At 47.6% G+C, this 20,834-nt stretch overlaps 1 protein-coding gene across 2 annotated transcripts in view; it reads left to right on the forward strand.

Moving 5' to 3' along the window:
- Window positions 1–1,818: 1,818 nt before the first annotated feature.
- MAMDC2 (MAM domain containing 2) overlaps window positions 1,819–20,834 on the forward strand; it is a 140,933-nt gene continuing 121,917 nt past the window's right edge. Inside the window, exons 1-2 of one of the 2 annotated variants that reach the window (XM_082696704.1) lie at window positions 1,819–2,344; window positions 2,699–2,812. In XM_082696704.1, the coding sequence (XP_082552830.1) occupies window positions 2,311–2,344; window positions 2,699–2,812 (148 nt within the window). In that variant the 5' untranslated portion in view covers window positions 1,819–2,310. The remainder of the gene's footprint in view (window positions 2,345–2,698; window positions 2,813–20,834) is intronic. The other variant, XM_082696703.1, reaches the window with a different exon arrangement.

Here is a 20,834-nt window from a genome sequence, read left to right on the forward strand (position 1 = left end):
GAAGGCAGGATGGATGTGAGTCATGTGGATCTCCAGGGAAGAGCATTTCAAGCTGAAGGAACAGCGAGTGCAAATTCTGGGAGGATGGGTACCTTGTGTCTGCAGACTAGCCAAGAGGGCAATGTGACTGAGCCTATAAGCAGGACAGATGAGAGACGAGGGGGTGAGGCAGGTCTTGTAGGACCTAGTAGGTCTTTGTGAAGAGCAGTTTGTTTGTTTCAGAGATAGAGAGCGAGAGAGAGCACAGGCTACCAGGAGGCAGGGGCGACGGAAGAGAAAATCTTAAGCAGACTCCATGCTGAGCATGGGACCCAACACAGGGCTCCGTCTCACAACCTTGAGACCGTGACCTGAGCCAAAATCAAGAATCAGACGCTTAACCAACGGAGCCACCTGGGTGCCCATGAAGACTGGGTTTTGATTTGCTGATTTGGGAAGCTGTTGCAAGTCGGGAGCCAAGGCATGACATGCCACATGGCCCGATTTCTGTCTTAAAACGATGCCCCTGATGGCTGTGTTAGGAATGGGGCACAGGTCGACAAGGCAGGAGAGTCGGGGACACTGCCCTTAGAGGCTCCTGTAGCCTCCCCAGCTAACGATGGCCATTTAGATGAGGGCGGTCGTCACGGGCAAGGAGTGTGCTCAGCATCTGCTGTGTTTGGAATCCTAAATGGATGGAGTTTTGTAATGTCTTGAGAGAAAGAAGTCAAGGACAACTTGTAGCAAGTGGGGGAGAAAGCTTCCTTTTACTGAGACAAAAACACAAGAGGAGGTAGGCTCAGGGAAGACTCGAAAGTGTTCATGTTGGGACCTGTGAAGTGTGAGGTAGCTATTAAACATCCAAATGCAAATGTTGAGGTGGCCATGAGGGAGAAGAGTTTGGAGTCAGTGAGCAGTCTGGGCTAGAAAGATTAATTTGGGATTTATCAGTCTATATAGTTGGTGTTATAAACTATGAAGCCGGATGGAATTATGGAGGGGAGAAGAGCTAAAAAGACAGAGCTTGGAGGCACTCCAGTGTTCGGGGGGCAGATAGACAAAAAGAAACAGCACAGGATATGGAGAAGGAGCTGCCATTGAAGGCCGAGGAAAGCCAGGAGAGGCTGGTAACCAAGTGAAGGCATGTGAACAGGGCTTTGATGGTTGAAGAGGAGTTCGATAGACCAGGTCTCCTCAAAGCATGGTCCCGGACTAGTAGCATCAGCATCTGGAAACCTGACAAGAGTGTGCAGAATCTCTGGGACCCAACCCACTTCTACCAAATCAGAAACGCTGATGATGGGATCCTCCAGGGGGTTCTGAAGCTCCCTCAAGTTTGAGAACCGCTGCCCTAGGAAAAATATCCCTGCACAAAATCGTAAAGACCATTAAGGAAAAAAAAAAAAAAAAATTCACCCTCACGTCCTTTCTTGTCAGAGAATATTTTTAAAGACCCCCTTAGTGCTCAAAGCACTCACAGTAACCTCCTACCTGACATCACCACCCTTCCCCCACATGCCAATTTAGAAAATTACTAATTTATCATGGCTCTTTGGAGAGGAGGAATGCCCCCATTTTACCGGACAGAGGGAATGCTGAGCACCAGGCATGCCAGACATTCCACTGCTTAAAAAAAGGGGGGGGGGGTCCTCCAGGCCTAGCATTACTGGGCCATGAACGCGCCACTCCTGAGATATAAAGCTTATGTCACCAGTTTCCAAGTTCTCTTCTAGGTTTTCCTAGGAGAATTCCACCCTTTTCCATTCTGGGGAGAAGTTAAAATTAGGGCCAGCCCTTCAGTACTGGTGTGCCAGATGCGGGGAAGCTGTCCCCAGAAATAAGCTGGTTCCCACCGCCGATGGGCGGGGCGGGGCGCCTCCAGTCCCGGCCCATCGGAGGGGCTGCTCAAAGGCCTGCCCCCTCCAAGTGTCTGCAAGGGGTCTGGTCCCAAGCTTTAAAACCCTGAGCCGAGGCGCTGCATCCCGACCTCTCTTCTCCCGGCCAGTCCTTGCTGGTTTTTCAAAAAGTGTGCAATTGTCTCCTTCCCGCCCAGCCCCATCCACCCCGGGACCAGCTGTGCGCCGAGCCGGCTTCACTCGGGACGCTCTCTGACCCGCAGCCCGCGCTCCAGTCAAGCACCCCCAGCTTTCCGCGCAGCTTCCCGAGCCGCTCCGCAAAGTTGGGCAGCTCCAAGTGCACGCTCAGCCTCTCGACTTCTCCCTCCCTCCCTCTCTCCTTCTCCCTCCCTCTCCAGTTCACCGGAGCCGCGGGTCCCAGCGGGCTGGCAGCTTGCACCCCTTTCCGGGCGTCCTTCTTCCCTGAAGCGCGACCATGCTGCTAAGCGCCGTCCTCTTGGCGATGCAAGGTAAGTGCAAGGACCAGGGGGACCCCCGGGGGGCGCCCTCGTGACCCAATCCCGCAGCCCCCATGCCCGGGGCTCCCTGTCCTGGGCCGGGCCATCCGAGGGCGCCTCCGGGAACTTTTTGATAGCCGTACCCCGTTCCTGAGCCTGGGGTGGCAATGGGGGTGGTCGTAGGGCTGTGCATTGGCAGCGCCGGGGAGAGTAAGGGGGTAGTAATGGCTCCTTCTCCAGCCATTCCCGCGTGCACGCCTCTCACTTTAACCTAGGGCCCCCTCCCCCTCCCCCCGCCCCGGCGCCCCGAGTTGGTGCAGATGCTCCCAGCCCTATCCCGAACTGAAATTCGTCTTGTGCCCGCAGCCCTGCAGCTTGCTGGTGCTCTGGACCTGCCCGCCGGGTCCTGCGCCTTTGAAGAAAACACCTGTGGCTTTGACTCGGTATACGCGTTCCTGCCCTGGATTTTAAACGAGGAAGGTAAGGGGGCTCCCGGGCCCAGGGGCCTCGGACGTGAACTTTCCTCCTTGCTGGTTGGCCTTTTCTCAAGGGCAATGTTATCTTGGAGTTAAATCCCCTCCGGAGGAAAATCGTGAGTCATGGATCCTCCTTCCAACCCTCAACTGCGCTGCACACATGGCCGGGGAGGACTGGGGGGCGGAGGGGGGGGGGGGCAAGGCGTCCTTTGTTTACCTGACCTGCGGGGGCGGGGCGGAGAAGCTCTGAGAATGTCTGCCCTCCCCCACCCCCAGCACTTCCTAAAGTCCGGGAGAAAGGGGACGCTGCACTGATTGTCCCCCACCAGCTGCGTGCAGAGGGCCTGTCACCAGCCCCTCTTCTTACTCAGTAGAGTCTTCAGGAGCTGGGCAAGTCCCATGGAGGCTAGTCTTCACCCCACACTGCAGAAGGGGTTCGCAGTTCTGAGAACGACCTGAGTGCTAAGCCCTTGTGTTTATGTCACGCCTAAGTGTGCTAGTGTGACTGCATCCTCTTGCTGCCGGTGTATCTGTCATCCAGCACTTGGCAAAGAGGAAACCAAGTCCATGACTGTTTGCCCAATGTCACTGGGCTGGCGGGTGTGGGTCACTGTCTCACCACTACATACTGTTTGGGTTCTGGTGACAATTTAAATGTGGGTCTTTAGATGTTTCTTCTTACCCTTCATTATATGGTAAAAAAACAAGCAGTTCTCAGCGCCCAACAGCAAGTCCACGGAGCCCCTTCTTTCCTTTCCCTCACTCTAGGTTTTTAGAAGCTTGGTGCCCCAGGCCATTTGGGCTGGGGAATAGCCTTTTAAAAAACGCTGTAGCTTAAAGGAGCTTGGCTAACCTCCTTCCCTTCTGAGTTGTCCTCAGTCCCCAAGGCATCCCAGCGGGCTCCCTGGAGGAGGGCGGAGCCCAGAGCCCCTGCTCAGCGTGGAGGACCTCCTACCAGTCTGCTCTGCCCCACACTTGTGTCGGGCTGCGTGTGCACTAGCTTCTCGGCCCCTCACACGTGGGTGACGGTAGCCCCATTTACAAAGGAGGGCATCACAGTCTCAGAATGTCTGAATGTCTGGCCCCTGACACACAGTGGCACTCAGCCCCTGGCTCGGGGGCTGCCTGGCTAAGGGGAAGCCACGGGCAGGGTCAAGCTCAGTAGCAGCCTTATTGCCAACAGTTGCCAGGTCTCTACTACGGACAGTTTTCTTGGGGAACGCTGGGGGGAAAGCGGTTCCTGATTTGTTATCTGAGGGATCCCTACCCTGCCGATGGCCTTAGGAAGGTCCCTATCATCTTGCCACCCCCAGTCTGTCTCTGCTCCTGCTGTGGGTGAAGCATTTTGAGAGACCACCCCCCACGGGCCATGGGGCGGGCTTCAGAGAGCATTATTCTCCAGCCCTGTGCTTGGCAGACTCCAGCCACTTGGGAGTTACCTGGTGTTCGAGTTGAAGACACAGGTTGTTGAGAGTGTCACATTCTGTGGGTCTGGGATAGGACCTGGGAATGTGCCTTTCAAACCAGTCCCTACCTGTGGCTGCTGCTCCTGGTCTGGAGACCATGTTTGCGAACCACTGACCACAGTGCACATTCACACACACACACACACACACACACACACACATCCCCCAGCGCTAGGGGACCTGAGCAGGGCTGGACTGGGAACAAAGAGCCACTTAGGTGACCCTGAGAGTGAAAACCTCCTTTAATCTTATTCCCTACACACCTCTCCTGCCTCACCCTGGTCCTGGCCCTAAAGAAAGGAAATCAACATCACCCTTCATCCAGGAGTCTTCGTCTCTGAGCCTCCGCCCCCAGCATGGTGGCACTCCCAGGCTGCTCCTGGGTCAGGGGACGTGCCACAGCCCGCCTGAGCTCCCTGCCTTCCAGACTTCCAGACTTCCAGACCCACAGGAAGCGCTGGGCTGCACCTCTGCCCCAGAGTGGCAGTTAACCAGTGCCCCTTCTGGGAAAACAGGAAGATGATTGTAGGAAAAGGTGATTATGGCTTAATATTATAATGGGAGCACTGTTGCTTTCCTTTTTGCTTGCTTTCTAACTTCTAACGGCCACTGCTTTCTGGCTCAGGATCAGGACTACTGGCTTGGCTGGGGAAAGTTAATTCATTCTTTGAGCACTCCAGGCAGAAGAGGCCGGGTTGGTCTCGGTCCCTCTCATACAGTGTTTTTTCAAAGGCCAGAACTTGGACATAAGCAAGTGCCCTCCAGAGGGGCAGTGTGGTGTGTGCCAGCAGCTCTGGGTGCGTGCTGAGAGGCCAACACGAAGAATTTCCGTTATAAACCCATTTCCACATTGGTAAATTAAAGATGATAAAATCATCACAGGCGGCAGGCAGTGAGGCAGGCTGTTCTCAAGCCTCTCTACACATTTCCCTCACCTCGCTGCAGAGACCTTCTGAAACTGGTTCCATCCTCCTCTGTGTGTCGGATCCACTGTAGAAAGTTGTAGGTTTCAGAGACTTTTGCCCACGAGTATTGGAATACAGATGTCACTTTCTCTGTTAGGTTAACATGCTCGTGGAGAGAACAATGCTACAGCCCAGTGCAGGGACTTAAGTAGGGGAACAGATCTGCAAATTAGAATTTCATCATAGGAAAATCAAATCTGGGATAGTTACATAGGTCCCCTTCTTGAAAGGTCTCCTCAGCTGCCCCAAATTATATTTGAGGTCCTCTTCTTGGCTTATGCAGAGTATCAGGTCTCTTACAATCTCCAGTTTCAATTCCAGTGTCTGTAGCTTACAGCCATCTTGAAATACACTTGATCTCCACTGGGCACAGGATGGCTGAGCTGCGACCAGTGGCGTTTGCCTAGGCTGTGTAGCAGAGTGGAGGGTGCCCCCAGAAACAGGGGGTGACAGGTGACCGGAAGCAGCAACCCAGCCCCTTCTACTTTCTAGATTTGCCAACAGTGGCCCAGTTGAATATTTTATCTCCTCTGATTTGTCATGGGAAGTGAGATTATGTTAGACTCAAATTTGAATTCACTTCTAAATTTTAGGTTTGAATGAAATCCGGGAAACAAGAGGTCCATTGAATCCCATGAAAATCTTCTTTATTCTTTCATTCACCCTCAGAAAAACCCTTGTTTGTCCATTCACAGTTCAGAGAGTATGGGAAGCCCTTTGGGCAGTAGTCCTCAGGTGAGATCAAGACTGTGGATTCCATTTCCCCAGTGCCAGCTGTGGGGGCAGAGGCCCTTGGGCTCAGAACTCTTGGAGCCCATTAAGTTGACCTTATAGTGGAAGAGTCACCATCAGATGAGTCATCGGGCAACTTGGCTCCTCTCTTTAAGTTTTGGACACCTTGGCCTGGCACCTTCAACCTGACTCTATATGGAAGCTGTTGGAGGAACCGAGGAAGGGAGGGAGGTAAAAACCCAATGCAGATGGTAGTCCTTAATTGGCAGTTTGGCACACGAAAGCCACCTGGTAGAGGAAGATAAATACAGAAACGTGTCCGGTGACTAGGCAGGAACCAAGGACATTCAAAACACTTGTGGTAGAGAATGTGGTTTTTTGTACAACGGTGGGGGCTGAGGTTTGAGAAATTGCCTAATAATGAAGAGTCCGGATGGTATTTGTACCTTGGAGCGAGTGATGCTATCTGAGTCAGGAAGGCTGGCTATGAGGCTTGGCACAATGAGGGGGTGAAGTGGGGGACATGGTGGAGAGTGCTAAAATCACATACATATGACTTTCTGAACCTCCTTTCTTTATCCAAACCCATTCCTTCTCTCTTGAAGACACTTTCGGTTACTTGGCCACCTGAGTTTTGGTTCTGCACTCTGTCTTGAAACTGGTATTCCAGATAGAGCCAAAAGTCGGGCTGGGATCCCAAGTGGCCTTCCTGGAAGAGGGAGAACAGTCTTCCCTACTTGTGAATTATAGCTCCTTTCCTGGCTCTGGGGGATCGATCGCCTTAGCATCCCACCATGACGTCACAAGTTCATCAGGCTGTTCCTGCCCCCGTGGCCAGCTTGGACCTGCATTGCCTCTGCATATTGGTCTCCCGGTGCTCTCTAAGGAGAAACACACCCCTGTGTTGTGTAGAGACTGGAGAGCAGCACTAACCTGGTCATGTTGATGTCATGTCAACCCTTGCATGTCAACCCCAGCGAATGGCTGAAGATACTCCTGCAGTATCTCAGGCCATTCCCGGGGGCTGTCCTGGCTCCCGCTTTCAGGTTGACCAGAGCTCTCATGTGCTGAGCCTGAGCCCAGTTTAGCTCTGCTCTGGCCCTCCCTGGGATACTAGATCCTAGAACTGGGCTTTGGAAGTGGTTCAGTGCAAACTCCTCATTTTACGGAGGAGCACATGGGGGCCCAGACAGGCTGGCAGTCATGGTCATGAACCAAGGCAGTGCAGCCTGGGGCAGGGCCTTGTGTCTGGCTCTCCTCTTAGCTTTTGCTCCAGCTTTGCTGCCCCTCTCCTAACATCCCTGTCTCCATGGGTCCTGGACCCTGAGGCTTTGCTGTATTAATTATAATATGTTGGAAAGTCTCTATCAGAGAATTAATTATATTTCATACATATGGTAGAAAACGAATTCCAGAGGTACATGCTTTGGCCCTACCAAACCCACAGTCCACGATGTTTTACACCATACTGTGTATTGACTCACTCTTTCAGATGTGTCCGCATCCTACCTGCCTGCAGTCTTCAGCATATAGAAAAGGGCCTGGCACATAGTAGATGCTCAATAAATATTTGTTGAATGGATGAGTTTGCTGTATCTAGTATTGGATGATTAAAAAGCCCTTATCCATTTTCATGTGTGCTTCTGGTTCATTCTGCCCCCTTAAAGATAAGTATCTGTCTGATGGGTGGCATCAAGTCTTTAGAAGACCCCTAGCCAAATGGATCTCCCATTCCCTAAGCTTTTGGGCTGGGCCCTACCCCTTGGCCTCCCTATCAATCAGTTTGGGTTCTTGGGTTCTCTTACCTTGCCCCTCCATTTGGGATTTAACCTCCCTGGGGCTGGTTATATCTGCCTACTCCTCCATGCCTTGATTGATTTCTTTGGACAGAGGCTCTGTCTGGCCAACCCCCTTCCTGTCAAAGCCAACACCGCATCTGGGTTTTTCCCTACTCAAATTAGAGTCACGCAATAGGACGTGGCTACCCTGCTCCTGCCCTCATCCCCCACAAGGCACCTAAGGAGTTTTAGGATGCTTCCCTTCTCATAATTGTGCAAGTCAGCTGTGGTTACCATGTGTTAGGAGAAAAAATTTGATAATAATTTTGATTATGAGTTGCCCACAAGAAAATGCAGACTACCTAGTGCGGCACTCAGAGCCTCTCGTGATTTGCCCCAAATTATAAATCTGCTCTTTCCTCCCATGAATCCCCAATGTGCTGTTCATCATCATGCCATTTACTTTCTGGGCTTTTGCTCTATCTGCACTGTTCTCCACATCGGTATTCTGCTTTTGATTCCCTGCTCCATCTGGGCCTATCGAAATCCTACCCTTACCCATGCCTGAAGGTCCAGCTCTTTCTTGAAACGTTCCCTGAGTTTCTCTGGCAGATGAACATCTCCCTTCCCCTGACCCTCTGCACTCCCCACCGTGTGTCTGCTCGTTAACAACTCCTTGTCAGGTCCCCACGCCTTCACTGGGCCAGGGTGTTACGTCTTTGAGAGCAGGGATCACATCCTCCCCACAATACCTGACAAACAGCTTGTGCTATCAGCAAACACTTAGAATTTAATCAATCTCTAAAACCCTTATTGAGAGTGATAGGAGAGAGACGGGGGGAGAGAGAGAACCTTTGACATTTTCCCCTGTAGTAAAAGAGGCTGTGTTTAATACTCCTTCCTGCCATAGGACTTCAAAGACTTTTGGAAGCTAGTGTTGTCATTTCCAAGTATAATGGGGAAGCAGTGTCTCAGCTTGCCTGACCCACAGGTGGTCTGTTCCATCTCGGACATTCCAAGGAACAAATCACCCTTGGATCATTGGCTCATCAGGGCTACCTGAGTCCTTGATCCTCTGCCATCACAAACAAGCACAATGCAACCTTGGGAGGGAGGCTGCTTGGTCTGTAAAGTATTTTTAGCAAAAGATTATCAGACTTCGAGCTAGCTTTTGGAAGCTGTTTTTTTCTAAGGAACTCAAGTGTAAACCACCAGCAGTAGATGGATAAAAGCAGGTAGAGATATTCGTCTGCTCTTAGACAAGGCCCTTGCATATGGCTCTTGCTAATGAGAAAACCAAAGGATTGAGCTTGTGATTGATTTGGTGAGATCTGTCAGAATATTTGTCTTCTCTACTTTGTCTGAATGTTATTTGTGTTTGGAGGGGATTCTGAGGCTAAGAATGAGACAATAAAACAAAATGTACTATAACTTCATAGTATCATGAATGAATCATACGTTTTACAGAAAACTCATCTGAGGATATTCATTCTACTAATGCACATTTGAGTAACTAAAATCCATCAGGAATTATGTTAGTAGTTGGCATACATAGAGGACTGGGAATACATACACGGTCATGGTCATGGTCCCTGCCCTTGGCAGCCATAGACCCATAGGAGGGAACACAAATCTATAATTATGGTAGAGAGCAAACGGAATTATACATTAGTCAAGTATCTTCACTGCAAAGAGGCTAGGTTGGCTCTTTAAACAAAAAAGGAATTTATTGGAAAGTTACCGGCTTTCTGAATCATCAGGAAGTCTAGAGAGCTCTGTTTGGACAAGAATAAAGAGATACAAAGTGTAGTCCAAGACCCTTCTGGAGGAACCATTTGTGTGACTTCGTTACTGGCCTGCTGGACCTGCCTGTCCTCTGGAGTGTGAGTACTGATGCGGCCGGCCGTCCAGTCTCGTGGCTGTGAGGAGAAGTGATTGGAGGGAAATAAGATTGGCAATGGGGAGCCTGATTAGGGGACAGGCCAGTGGTCCAGCTGAGAGACGATGAGGGCTTGAAGTGGGACAGTGGTAGTAAGAATGAAAGGGAGTAAATTAAACACCAGAAAGGAGACTTAGTTGACAGGCCTTGATGATTGAGGAGGCTGGGAATGATGAGTCAGAGGGAGAGTGACTCCTGGCTTCGAGTTGGGCAGCTGCATGGCGGTGCCTACAGTCGAGGGATTTCAAGAGTGGTATCACAGTAAGACAGGAGATGTGTTCCATTCTGAGTTGCATGGGAAACACCCAGGTGGAGGTCACTGATGCCAGAATTGGAAGGGCAGGTCCAGTCTGGGCAGGACTGCGGGAGAAGACAGTGGTTGAAACCTTGAGCAGGAATAAGATGACCCAAGGAGAAAGTACAACGTGGTTAACAACAGCAGGCTGAGGGTGGGGCCTAAACTCGCCGTGAGGATTGGCCATCTGAAGGCGGTGGTGGGAGGGGAGGCACAGGGGAATCAGGCACAGGTGAAGAGAATCAGGGAAGTACCTTCACCGTCACAAAGGCTGAAGCAGTTGGGAGTTTCAGAAGGAGCATGTGACCAGCGGGGCCCAGGGCAGCCCCGAGGTGTGTGTCGCAGACTTGTCTGTTGAAATCAACATATTCATGGAGTTTCCACGGAACGAGGAGGACAGGACCAGAACACCGTGGTGGAAGTGTGAAGGGGAAATGCCGAGAGCAGGGAAATCTCAGCAGAGAAAGTTGGGTGTTCTCCCTTTCTTAGAGGGAAGTTCAACCAGACCTACCGAGAAATGTGAGATGAAAGGTTTTTGTTTTGTTTTGCTTTGTTTTCTAAGAAGAGGAGACTGGCGTTTGCTTATGGAATGAGAGGAAAGGACCAGTAAGAAAGACATTTCTGGAGAGAAGCAGGGTGGGGAGACATCCTCACTAGCCCTGTGTTAGACCCAATTTCAACTTGGACAATTCAGAAATGTTGAGAAGGTGGAAATCTCACAGACCCATGCTACCCAAAAGCCTTCCACCCAATGGCTCAGGAACACTTGAGGTCAACTTCAAAATGTGTAAAGTTTATTTTCTACACTAAATGCAGAGGAGGTAGGAGCTTGGGCTGAATCTGTGGGACTTATAATGCATCCTGGAATGTACTTATTAAAACACAAAAGCAATCCTTTTATAAGTGATAGGGGAATCTTTGGTTATAAGGGAATTTTAACAGCATCTCATATTCGCTTTGTGTTATAAGAGTGGTTCCTGGTGAGCAGTGTGGTATGAAATCTATTGGAATAGTTAACATGGTAGCTCCCTACATAGCCCGGCTCTGTGATCTGCAGGTAGCAGTTCATGGTGCCTGCCAAGGATGTTTGTTGGCCTTATCTCTGACCTTCACAACAATCCTGAGGGTGGATATTGTCCTTTATAACCACATTGTCTGCAGATGAGAAGGAGTGAGGTACAGAGAAATTAGGGTCACAGGCCCAGGGCAACCCAGTTGGAGAATCAAGATATGGAGCCCAGCCTACCTGGCTCTGAAGACTTGAGCTTCTCTTGGCCATGGGCTCCCTCCTATCAGAGATGGTGCCTTTGTACATGCAGAGGTCAAGGCCAAGGAGGACAGACTTGCAAGATGCATGCTTTTCTAGAGCTCGTGGAGACCTGTGCAAATAGTGGCGATGTCCCAGCATCCCAGCTCCGGGGGTCCCGGTCTCAGCTACCTCTCGTGCCCCTGCCTGGTGGTGGTGAGCCTTTGGCATCAAACAGGCATCAAGCAGAGAGATGAGGAGATGGGATTTTACTTCTTTTTTCCATAGCAGATGAGAGTTTACTTTTGGAACCATTTTAAGGATTCTCTTCTCAGTCCTCAGCGTAATCTTGGCAGAGGACGTCAGGAAAAATTTATAGCTTGACCTAAAATACTTTGGCCGTCTTAAGGAGTACTCTTCAGCTTCGGATTCATCCATCCCTACAGGGAAGGAATTGAAAGAGAACACAGATAAATGTGTTTTTGAAAGCCAGTTGCCCTGCCAGACGAGCCAGTTGGTACGTACTTGTTCTATGACTCTTAACAGAATGGCAGTGTTGCTGTATGGTGGTGTGATAGAGAACTTAGCTCTGTGCTAAGAAAAATTTCCATTCCTTATTTGAAACACTTTTGCTTCACTGCCAAGGAGAACCAAAGTGTTATTTGGGGCCACGCTTATAATGAAGATGACTTTAATATGTTTTAACTTCACAGAGATACTACCTTCTTTGCTTACTAATATTTTATGGCTAAGGCCATCTTGTCTGAAACTATAACTGAAGATTTCTTTTTTTTAAGCTTCTACAGGTTTCTTCTATGTCTATGACTTTATTAAAAATGGATAATAGACTAGAGCACTTTCTTTTGACGGGTGCTAGGACCATGCATGAGTCCATTTTAAAATACAAGCTTTGCAGAAGCCCTTTGGCTTTCCATTACAAATTCTGAATCTGAAATCACACTGTTGTCCCTGAAGACTATTTCTCTTTTCCACAAGTTCTGATGAGGACAATGTGAGTTAAACATTCGTATCTTGTTTTGTTTTGTTTTTTTTAAAGAATCAACACTGAAGAACAGACCCTTTGGAACTCACATTTGATACTTAGGAATAACTGGGGGGAAAAAATCCAAATATATCCTAGGTTATATGTTAGTTCTGCAGATTTTCATCTTTGTTGTCAACATAAAAAGTCAACAAACTACATATACACGGTTCTCTACTAACTGTTGTCTAATAAAAAAGAAATGATGTTGGAGATAACCTATCTAAACGTGCATAGTATTGACATGAAGTATGATTCATTTTTAATTTTGGGCTTGTGGACTAGGACTACTTTGCTTTCCATATATATATATATATGGCATATATATGGGTGCTGAATTTAAAGGGGAACTCAGGCAGTTGTAAAGCATAAACCGTAGGCTTTTAGAGCATCCCCCATTTAAGAAGCATATCAATAATTACCAGCAATGTCATGTTCAAGTTTGAGCCAGGGGGCCCTCTTGTCTGTCAAGTATGCTATTAAGCATTTTTTGAGACAGGATGAAGGTGACCTGTTTGTGTAACAGCTGAAAGTGGACAGCTCAGTTGCTAAGAAAGTTTCCCTGTCCCTCCGAATATCCGTCAAGCCTCTGCCTCCCCACAAACACAGCTGCTCACACGAAAAATTGCTGGAAGATGGAACAGGGTGCAAATGGCTTATATTTTTAATTGACTCCATTCATTTGTCGTCTTGGTTATCAGGAAGTCATTCATAATTTTGTGACTATGTCCCTGTCATGAAATAAGTGTAGATACATTTATGAGGGACAGCTTGCTGAGCGTAATATTAGCCTAGGAGTCTAAGAATTCTTAGAAAATTAATAAGTCTTGGAAAAACAGTACTCTCTGTTTTTCTGTTCAAATGGGCAGTGAATCACGGTCATGCACAAAAGATGCTGCATTTGAGCCTCTAATGATTTAAGAACTTTTCCTCGTAGACATCTGACGAAGGAAAAGGACTGCAGAGTGAGCGGCAGGGACTCAGTGTTCCAATGTCCTTTGAGTCTCTCCATCACCAACCCGGGGGTGCACTCTAGAGTGACCTGCCGTCAATGTACTCACCCTTAGCCAGAAGCTGAGGATGGTGCCTGCCACATATTATTTAAATCTTTTAAGAAGGGACACATAAGTGATCTTGTTTTATTGTTATCCTTAGATCTCATTTCAGTGTATTTAAAAAAAAAAAAAAAAAAAAACCCTCATAGACCAAACTGGTATTTGCAAGCATTTACTGAGCACCGGGTGATTATGTTGGCCAAAAAATCTAGTAGAAAAATGAATAAGAGCAATTATTTTATGTAACATTTATTGAGCAATTATTATATGCCAAACAATGTGCTGGATGCCTGCATGGGTAATCTCACTGAATTTTTACAATGACCCAATGAGGAAGACACTTATGACAAAGTGGGTTTGTAGATTTTTGTTTACATTCCAAAGTCATAGAGCAAGGAATTGATGAAGTCAGGACGCTCACCTCCATTTGTCTCCAAAGACTAAGAAAATAACCACTCTGCTATTTTCCTCTTCTTTTCCTACTCTCTCTTGGTCTGATGTCTTAAAGAGATATCTCTATCTAAAGAGATAGAAATGATAATAGTAGTTAAAATAATAGCTAACTCTTACAGAGGGATTCTCTCATTTATGTACTGTCCTGTATGCTTGATGTTATTCACTGATTTAATTTAATTCTCTCAACACCTCACTGAGTTGAGCCGTATCTTGACCGTCGTTTTAGGGTCGAAGAAAGTGAGGCAAATTGAAGTCACGTAAATTGCAGGTCACAGAGTTCCTGGGTGGCGGGGCCATTTTTTGTAACAGATTTTCTGGTTCCTATCTATGTTCTGTGAAGGAGACAGCAGTTATATATGTATTCGTTTTCACTACACTGTGAGGCGAGAAACCTTTCTACTTGAGTTCTCATATGAATGACCAAGGGAACTAAGTAAGGACATCATTTCTTCTAGAATCTTCCATACACAAGGGCCCTGCCACCAAATACATGCTAATTTGAGGCAATACAAAATTAATCTTTTTCTTTAGAAATGGCACAGGGCCCTGGTACAGCAGAACTCCTGTCTGGTTCCAAGTTCTAAATGAGATTACTTTGGGAACTCCTCTGAGAATCTCCCACTTACAGCATCCCCACGGCATTCTCTGGACAAATTCCAGCAGAACTTGTGTTTCTTGATAACCTTATTGGTCTTGTTTTGAAAAGAAGTCAAGTATCTCATGCAAAAAAAAAAAAAAAAAAAAAAAAGAGAGAGAGAGAGAGAGAGAAGAAAAGAAAATGTAATATTTGCCTGGTTGGGGTTTACAAAAGACATTAGGGACTCACATTGGTAAAGATGTAAGCAGGAGACACCATACAAATTGAATGTCAACGAAACCCTTGGGATAAAGGCAGATGGTGAGCTCATGTCTCTCTGTCTGCTCATTCTATAATGGGTGATGTCTGTTGACCTGAGGGATAGGAACACACATCTCTCATTTAATTCTAACAACAACCCAGTGACAAAGAGACTCTTAACAGCCAAGACACTGTGGGTCAGAGAGTTTGTTTTAACTTTTCCAAAGTCTGTTCTGTGGGATGTGAACACGTGTTTTAAGACAGCACCATATAATGAGAGTCTATGGCCTATTATTCAGAGTGAGTCCTTTAGCTTTATTTTATTCATTTGGCATTTGTCTACCTGCGCTAGGCAAAGACTAGTAAAGGTGCTTGCCCTCCAGATACTACTAAAAGAAATAAGATATACGAACAATAACTATCTCATGTGTTGCTGAGACTAGAGCATGACCAGGAAAATGTAAACAACCCTAGGAATTCAGAGGTTAACAAGAGCTGGCAAGGATGACATCATGTAGGTAAGAGGAGGTGACAGATGGTTTCCTGGAGGCTGTGAGAGCTGTGATCAGTCCCCTTCACTGCTCTCTGGACTCCGCAACCTGGCACTTTGGGCAAGAACTGAACCATTGATAAAACTTTCTCGATTAGCCAAAGAAAGGCATGCTTTCCGGTCTTGAGCTTTGACTAAATCAAAACAGGCTCCTGAGTAGCCAACAGTCAAAGCACAGCCCTAGACCAACGATGCTGTATTTGATAGTAAAATGCAAGGGCCTGACAGACACCATGCTGAATGGGTCAGTGTTCAGCTCTGAAGTGATCAGTCACTTACTTCTGCAGAGCCATGAGACTATGGTATGGAAATTACTTATCAGTCAGAAGCTCTGCCAGGGTATAGGAATAATGACCATTGGTTACTATGTCGCAGGCACCACACCCATATTGTCTCTGAACCAAACTCGTTACAACTTTGTATGATTTCTGAGGCTCACTGCATAAGTGGCGAGGTTATTCAGCCTGCCCAAGGTCACATAGCCAGAGCCAAGATCGGTTGGATCCAGGTCTGTGTGCTCCCAAGCCAGTGCCTCCCTGTTCTGCTGGGCGCCCTCTAAGAGTAACTAGAATTCCAATCTCTCATATGAGGCTGACTGTGACCAACTTTTTACCCAAGCCAGCCTCTTCACTTCTGTCTTTGCCAGATGAGCTCACCTGCTCACTTCTGCCGTCATCCATGTGAAATATTTCTTCTAAACTCCCTTGAGACTGAGGATTTGTGTCCCCAGAGCCTGGTCTCAGGATGATAGACATTTAGTAAAAGCCTGTTGAACTCTACTCCCCCCATCTCACTGGCCCTCAGTCTTCCATGACTCGCTCTTCCAAGCCTCCGGCTTGATGTTCCTCATTCATTCGGGGGACTGAGGGCCATTATCACAACACGGATGCCATGTTCCACTGCCTAAGCCAGCTTCCGTAAAGTGGAAATGAAGAGAGAGCTCCCACCACTATATTCAGATCTTCTGGTCCTCAAAACTTGAAGGGTAGATTTCTTCACCCTTTCCCCAGGAACCAGCAATGAGCTCACGGCTCTGTTAGTTGGAAGAGATGCTAATGAGGCTAAGATCAAAGCCATGTCCCTGTGAAGCCTTCCTTGGCTCACCCAGTACCCAATTCTCAAGCTCCGTTTACTAGAGCTCAGGACATGATTCATGGTAAATGAAGTGGGTGAGGATGTGTGGTACCCTCTTCCCTAGACCTTCACCTAGCTGTCTCCTGCTTGTCATCCCAGTCTCAGCTGAAACGTTGCCTCCTTCCCTGAGCACCCTATCTCAAGTTTGACCCCTCACGGTCACTACCACTTTGTCTGATTTTAATTCTCGCTAGAGCACATTAGCTCTCTGATATTTTTCTTGCGTATTTCATTGTGTGTATATTGTCTGTCGACTATTAAACTGCCAGCTGTGTGGAGAACAAGGAGCCTGTCCTGCATGTGTCCCTTTGGATTCTCCCATGGTCAGCAGTGTCTGCTGCCTGAAAGGCACTCAATAAATATTTGATGGTTGGATAAACAAATCTTAGTCAGTGTGAAGATGCTGCCTTAGAAATGTATGAAGGCCAAATGTATGAAGGACTGTTAAGTGAAAAGAGATACCAGATGAGCCTAAGCATCACATTCCCCGTAAGTGATGTGTTTTCCTCAAGGACGTGTTTAGGCAGATGCGTCCGACAGGAAAGGTGAATTTTTCAGTTATTCATGCTTTGGTTCCGCTGTGATGGAGAGCTACCAGCTTTCCCGTTGTCTGCGGCTTTGAGGGAGTGTCTTCTGGGAGATCGGAGATACATTAGCAGACATGGGATGGTATTTTCTTCTTTTGACAAGTGTAGAAAGCACTTTCTGCAACAAAGGAAGGATAGAGAACATTTAGAAATGAAATTCTAAGTCTCTGCCCAAACATGAGTAAGAAGGTGTGAGTGTGTGCAGGTGAAGCGTAAATCCTTCACTGGTCTCTGATCTGAGAGTGATTTTTCAGAAAACTGGCCAGTTACTCCTGCTACTGGTTGCACGTGGATTATTCAAACGCTTGTCTCAACCTTCTTCTCTTCCCCTGAGATAAGCCAAGCTGATCCCTGAAATCCGTCATGGTGATCAAACTCCAGATCACACGGAAAACATCCTCCCATATCACAGATTTTTTTTTTTCTTACAATGCAAGTGACACAGGTCCAGTGTGGACCTCTTGAAGAAGTTTGAAAAGAAGCTTCTAGATCATGGATATGACTGTCTGGCCATAGTCCTCATGCATCCTTGTGAAAATACACGTAACATGTTGCATTTCCATAGCCTTCTCTCTATAGAGGTATGTGATAGCCAGTGTCGTAACCAAGACTAAATCTGTGTTTCCAAAGTCCACTAGACCCACAGTTGCCATTTTTCAGGAGTCCCTGTGTGGGTGACATGTGTTGCTTTGTCTCATTACACAACCACCCTCTGAAGTGGAGGGCATTCCCTCCGGATCACAGATGAGGAGACGGCTCTCTCATGGTGAAGTGGTTTGCCTGGTGTCACCCAGCTGGATGTGGCAGAGCGGGGGCAGCGAGGCTCGGCGCGGGGTCCGTCCTGCCTCACTACTCTCGATGCATCGTCACTGTATTGTTTCGAAGCTTCTCTTAAAGCGCTCGCCGCTCTTCAGCTTGATTGGCCTTATTTTAGAACGTGTATTTCCCCTCCTGTTATACTGTGGTTCTAGATGTTAGCCTCCACGTCTCTTCCTTCTCTGGACCCCCTGTGTGCCCTCGCAGAGTGCTCCCCACATCATCCACCAGAGCCTGGCGTCAGGCTGGGGCTAGTGAGGCCCCCCTGCCTTGTGTGCAGCAGTAGAGAAAATATCATAAAAAGCCACTCATCTAGAGACATAATATTTATTATTTTATAAATTTTATATTATATAAACATATATTACTATATATAAAAATATATATATTATTTTATTTGTGCTAAAAACTTTTTTTAGCTTTTGACCCCCTCCCCCCATCCCCCCCCACCTCTGGTAACCACAAATCTGTTCTCTGTATCCGTGAGCTTGTTGTTTGGTTCTTTTTTAGAAGTGCAGTCACGTGGTATTTGTCTTTCTCTGTCTGACTTGTTTCCCATAATGGGCTTGCGTTCCATCCATGTTGTTGCAAATGGCAAGATTTCATTCTCTTTTGTGGCTGAATAATATTTCATTGTGTGTGTAGGGAGTGTATGTGCGTGTGTGTGTGTATGCCATAATTCATATATATACACACACATATGTACATAAATAATATTTCATTTTGTGTATGTATTTATATATTTATTTATTTATTCATTAATTGTTGGGCACTTGGGTTGTTTCCATAGCTTGGCTATTATAAAGAATGCTGTAATAAGCATAGGGGTGCAGACAAGTTGTTAAGTTAGTCTTTTTGCTTTATTTGGATAAATACCCAGAAGTGGAAATACTGGATCACAAGGTATTTCTATTTTCAATTTTTGGGGGAACCTCCATTCTGTTCTCCACGGTGGCTGCACCAACATTCATTCCCATCAACGGTGCATGCCGGCTCCCTTTGCTCCACACCCTCACCAACACTTGTTCTCACAGGTGTGAGGTAACGCCTCATTGTGGTCTTGATTTGCATTTCCCTGATGATTAATGACATTGAGCATCTTTTTACGTACCTGTTGGCTATCTGTCCATTTTTAGGAAAATGCCCATTTTAAAAACATATAGAAGTAATGCAAAAATTCCATGTTGAACAAAATATCAAAATTCTAAATAAAGATAGTCTTCACCTGCACTTGGCCTTTCTTGCCTGATCCCAGCCCTGTAGGACCACTTAAAACATGCTGAGCAGATGGACTGTAGATTTGGTGTGTGGCTCACATGAGCTAAATCTGCCATTAATGATCCAGTGAAACGCTGCCTTTCGGAGCTCCTTGATGATTCAGATGAATCAGATGGACTAAAGCTCTTGTCCTTTCTTGCTGTTAGTCCGTCCGTGAAGGTGTTGATTCAGCTGTGCTGGTCACGCCGCACCCCCCCCCCCACACCCCCAAAGCCTGGAAGAGCCACCAGAGTCCAGCTTCCCTATCAGCCTCAACAGCAGTCTACCCACCAGGGGCAGTTTTCTTAGATGCTCAGCTCTAAATTAAAAACTGCCCTTGGTTGTCCAAGAGTCTAAGGTTCCTGGAATTACTCTTTCATTTTGTTATTTTCTCCCCCTTCCTTAGTTTTGTTGTCTCCAGAAATCAGAATAGTTGTTTTGAAAGGACAGGCTAGAAGATATATTAATCTGTGTCTATGTGTATAGATAGGTAGATACCTCCTTGCTGTCCCCACCAGGGCAAGGTAGATAGCAAGAAGCCAAGCAAATATTTGTGAACCTATTAATTAGATTCTGGGAGATGAACTATGGGAAGAAGAAGGGTTTAATTTTGAGCATGCTATATTTATATCTGAAGTCACCATTATGTTTCACAGCCAACAAAAATCTCTATGCCCAACAAAAAGATCGGCAGGTCAGATTTACTTCTATTTCAGCTAAGCCCCTTTTTTTCCATGCTGTTTTCAGTCTGTGTATGGGACATGGAAGACTTAGCCAGATGAGGAATCTGTACGTGGAGGACAGTTGCACTGTCACCCACAGGAGCAAGGAGACAGGAGTCCCGGGTCTGAGTGTATCCTGGGCAGCTTCTCTTCTTGGCAGACAGGCTCAGTTATAGAATAGTCACCCCTTCCGGGGAAACTTTCATCTCTCTCCAAAGACACGTCTCTCCAAAGTCAACAGAATTAAAATGTTGAAAATGAACTTCAGGTCCACAATGGTCAGATGGACTAGAAACTGAACCTTTAGGGGACCCCCGCCCTCCGCCCGCTGCATTGGTGCCATGCTAGTGAGGCACTGGGCAGAGGAGCCTCTCTTCCGTACCGGTGTGGCCTCTGGTGGAGAGAGGAGCAGAGAGGGAAAGAGAAGAAGCAGGGAGAGAATCCCAAGCAGACTCCACGCTGAGCGAGAAGCAGGGCTCCATCTCATGACCCCGATCCAGATCATGACCTGAGCCCAAACCGGGAGGCGGGCGCTTCACCCACTGAGACTCCCAGGTGCCCAGGCGTGGCCTTCTTCTCTGGGGCACAGACATTGCTGCTCTGGGCCTAGACTGTTGAGAAGAGGGAGCAATTTCCATCAGAAATTGCTGGGTGCTTCCTGCTGCTTGGGTGCTTCGGAATTTTCAGCAAGACCGGACTTTTCATTCATTCAGCAAGAAATCTACCGACATCCACTGGGGGCTGGGGATTCAGTAGTAAGCAGAATAGTCTTCTGCCTCCCTTGGAGCCTGTGTTCTGGTGGGGAGAGCTGGAGGCAAATGGCAGAACAAACGGCAGTATGATGTGGCACATGGTCCAAGTGCTTATGGTGAGAAATGGACAGACAGGGTGAGGGTGGCGCCTTGGGCTCAGGTGGGCAGGAAGGACATCTCCGGAAAGGACATGTTTGACCCAAGCCTGCGGTGAGAGGGAGCGAGTGCAGCACATGCTGCATTTGGGGAGCGGCTGGGAGGTCCGTGTAGCTGCATCTGGGTGAGGGAGAGGCCCTGAGGTCCCACAGGACCCCCCGGGGGCCAGACTGCATCAGCCAAGGGCAGGCCATGGGAAGCCCCTGGAGGCTTTGAGCAAGGAATAAGCTGATACAAGTT

Source organism: Mustela nivalis (assembly GCF_964662115.1).
Source record: "Mustela nivalis genome assembly, chromosome: 13".
Lineage (NCBI taxonomy): Eukaryota > Metazoa > Chordata > Mammalia > Carnivora > Mustelidae > Mustela > Mustela nivalis.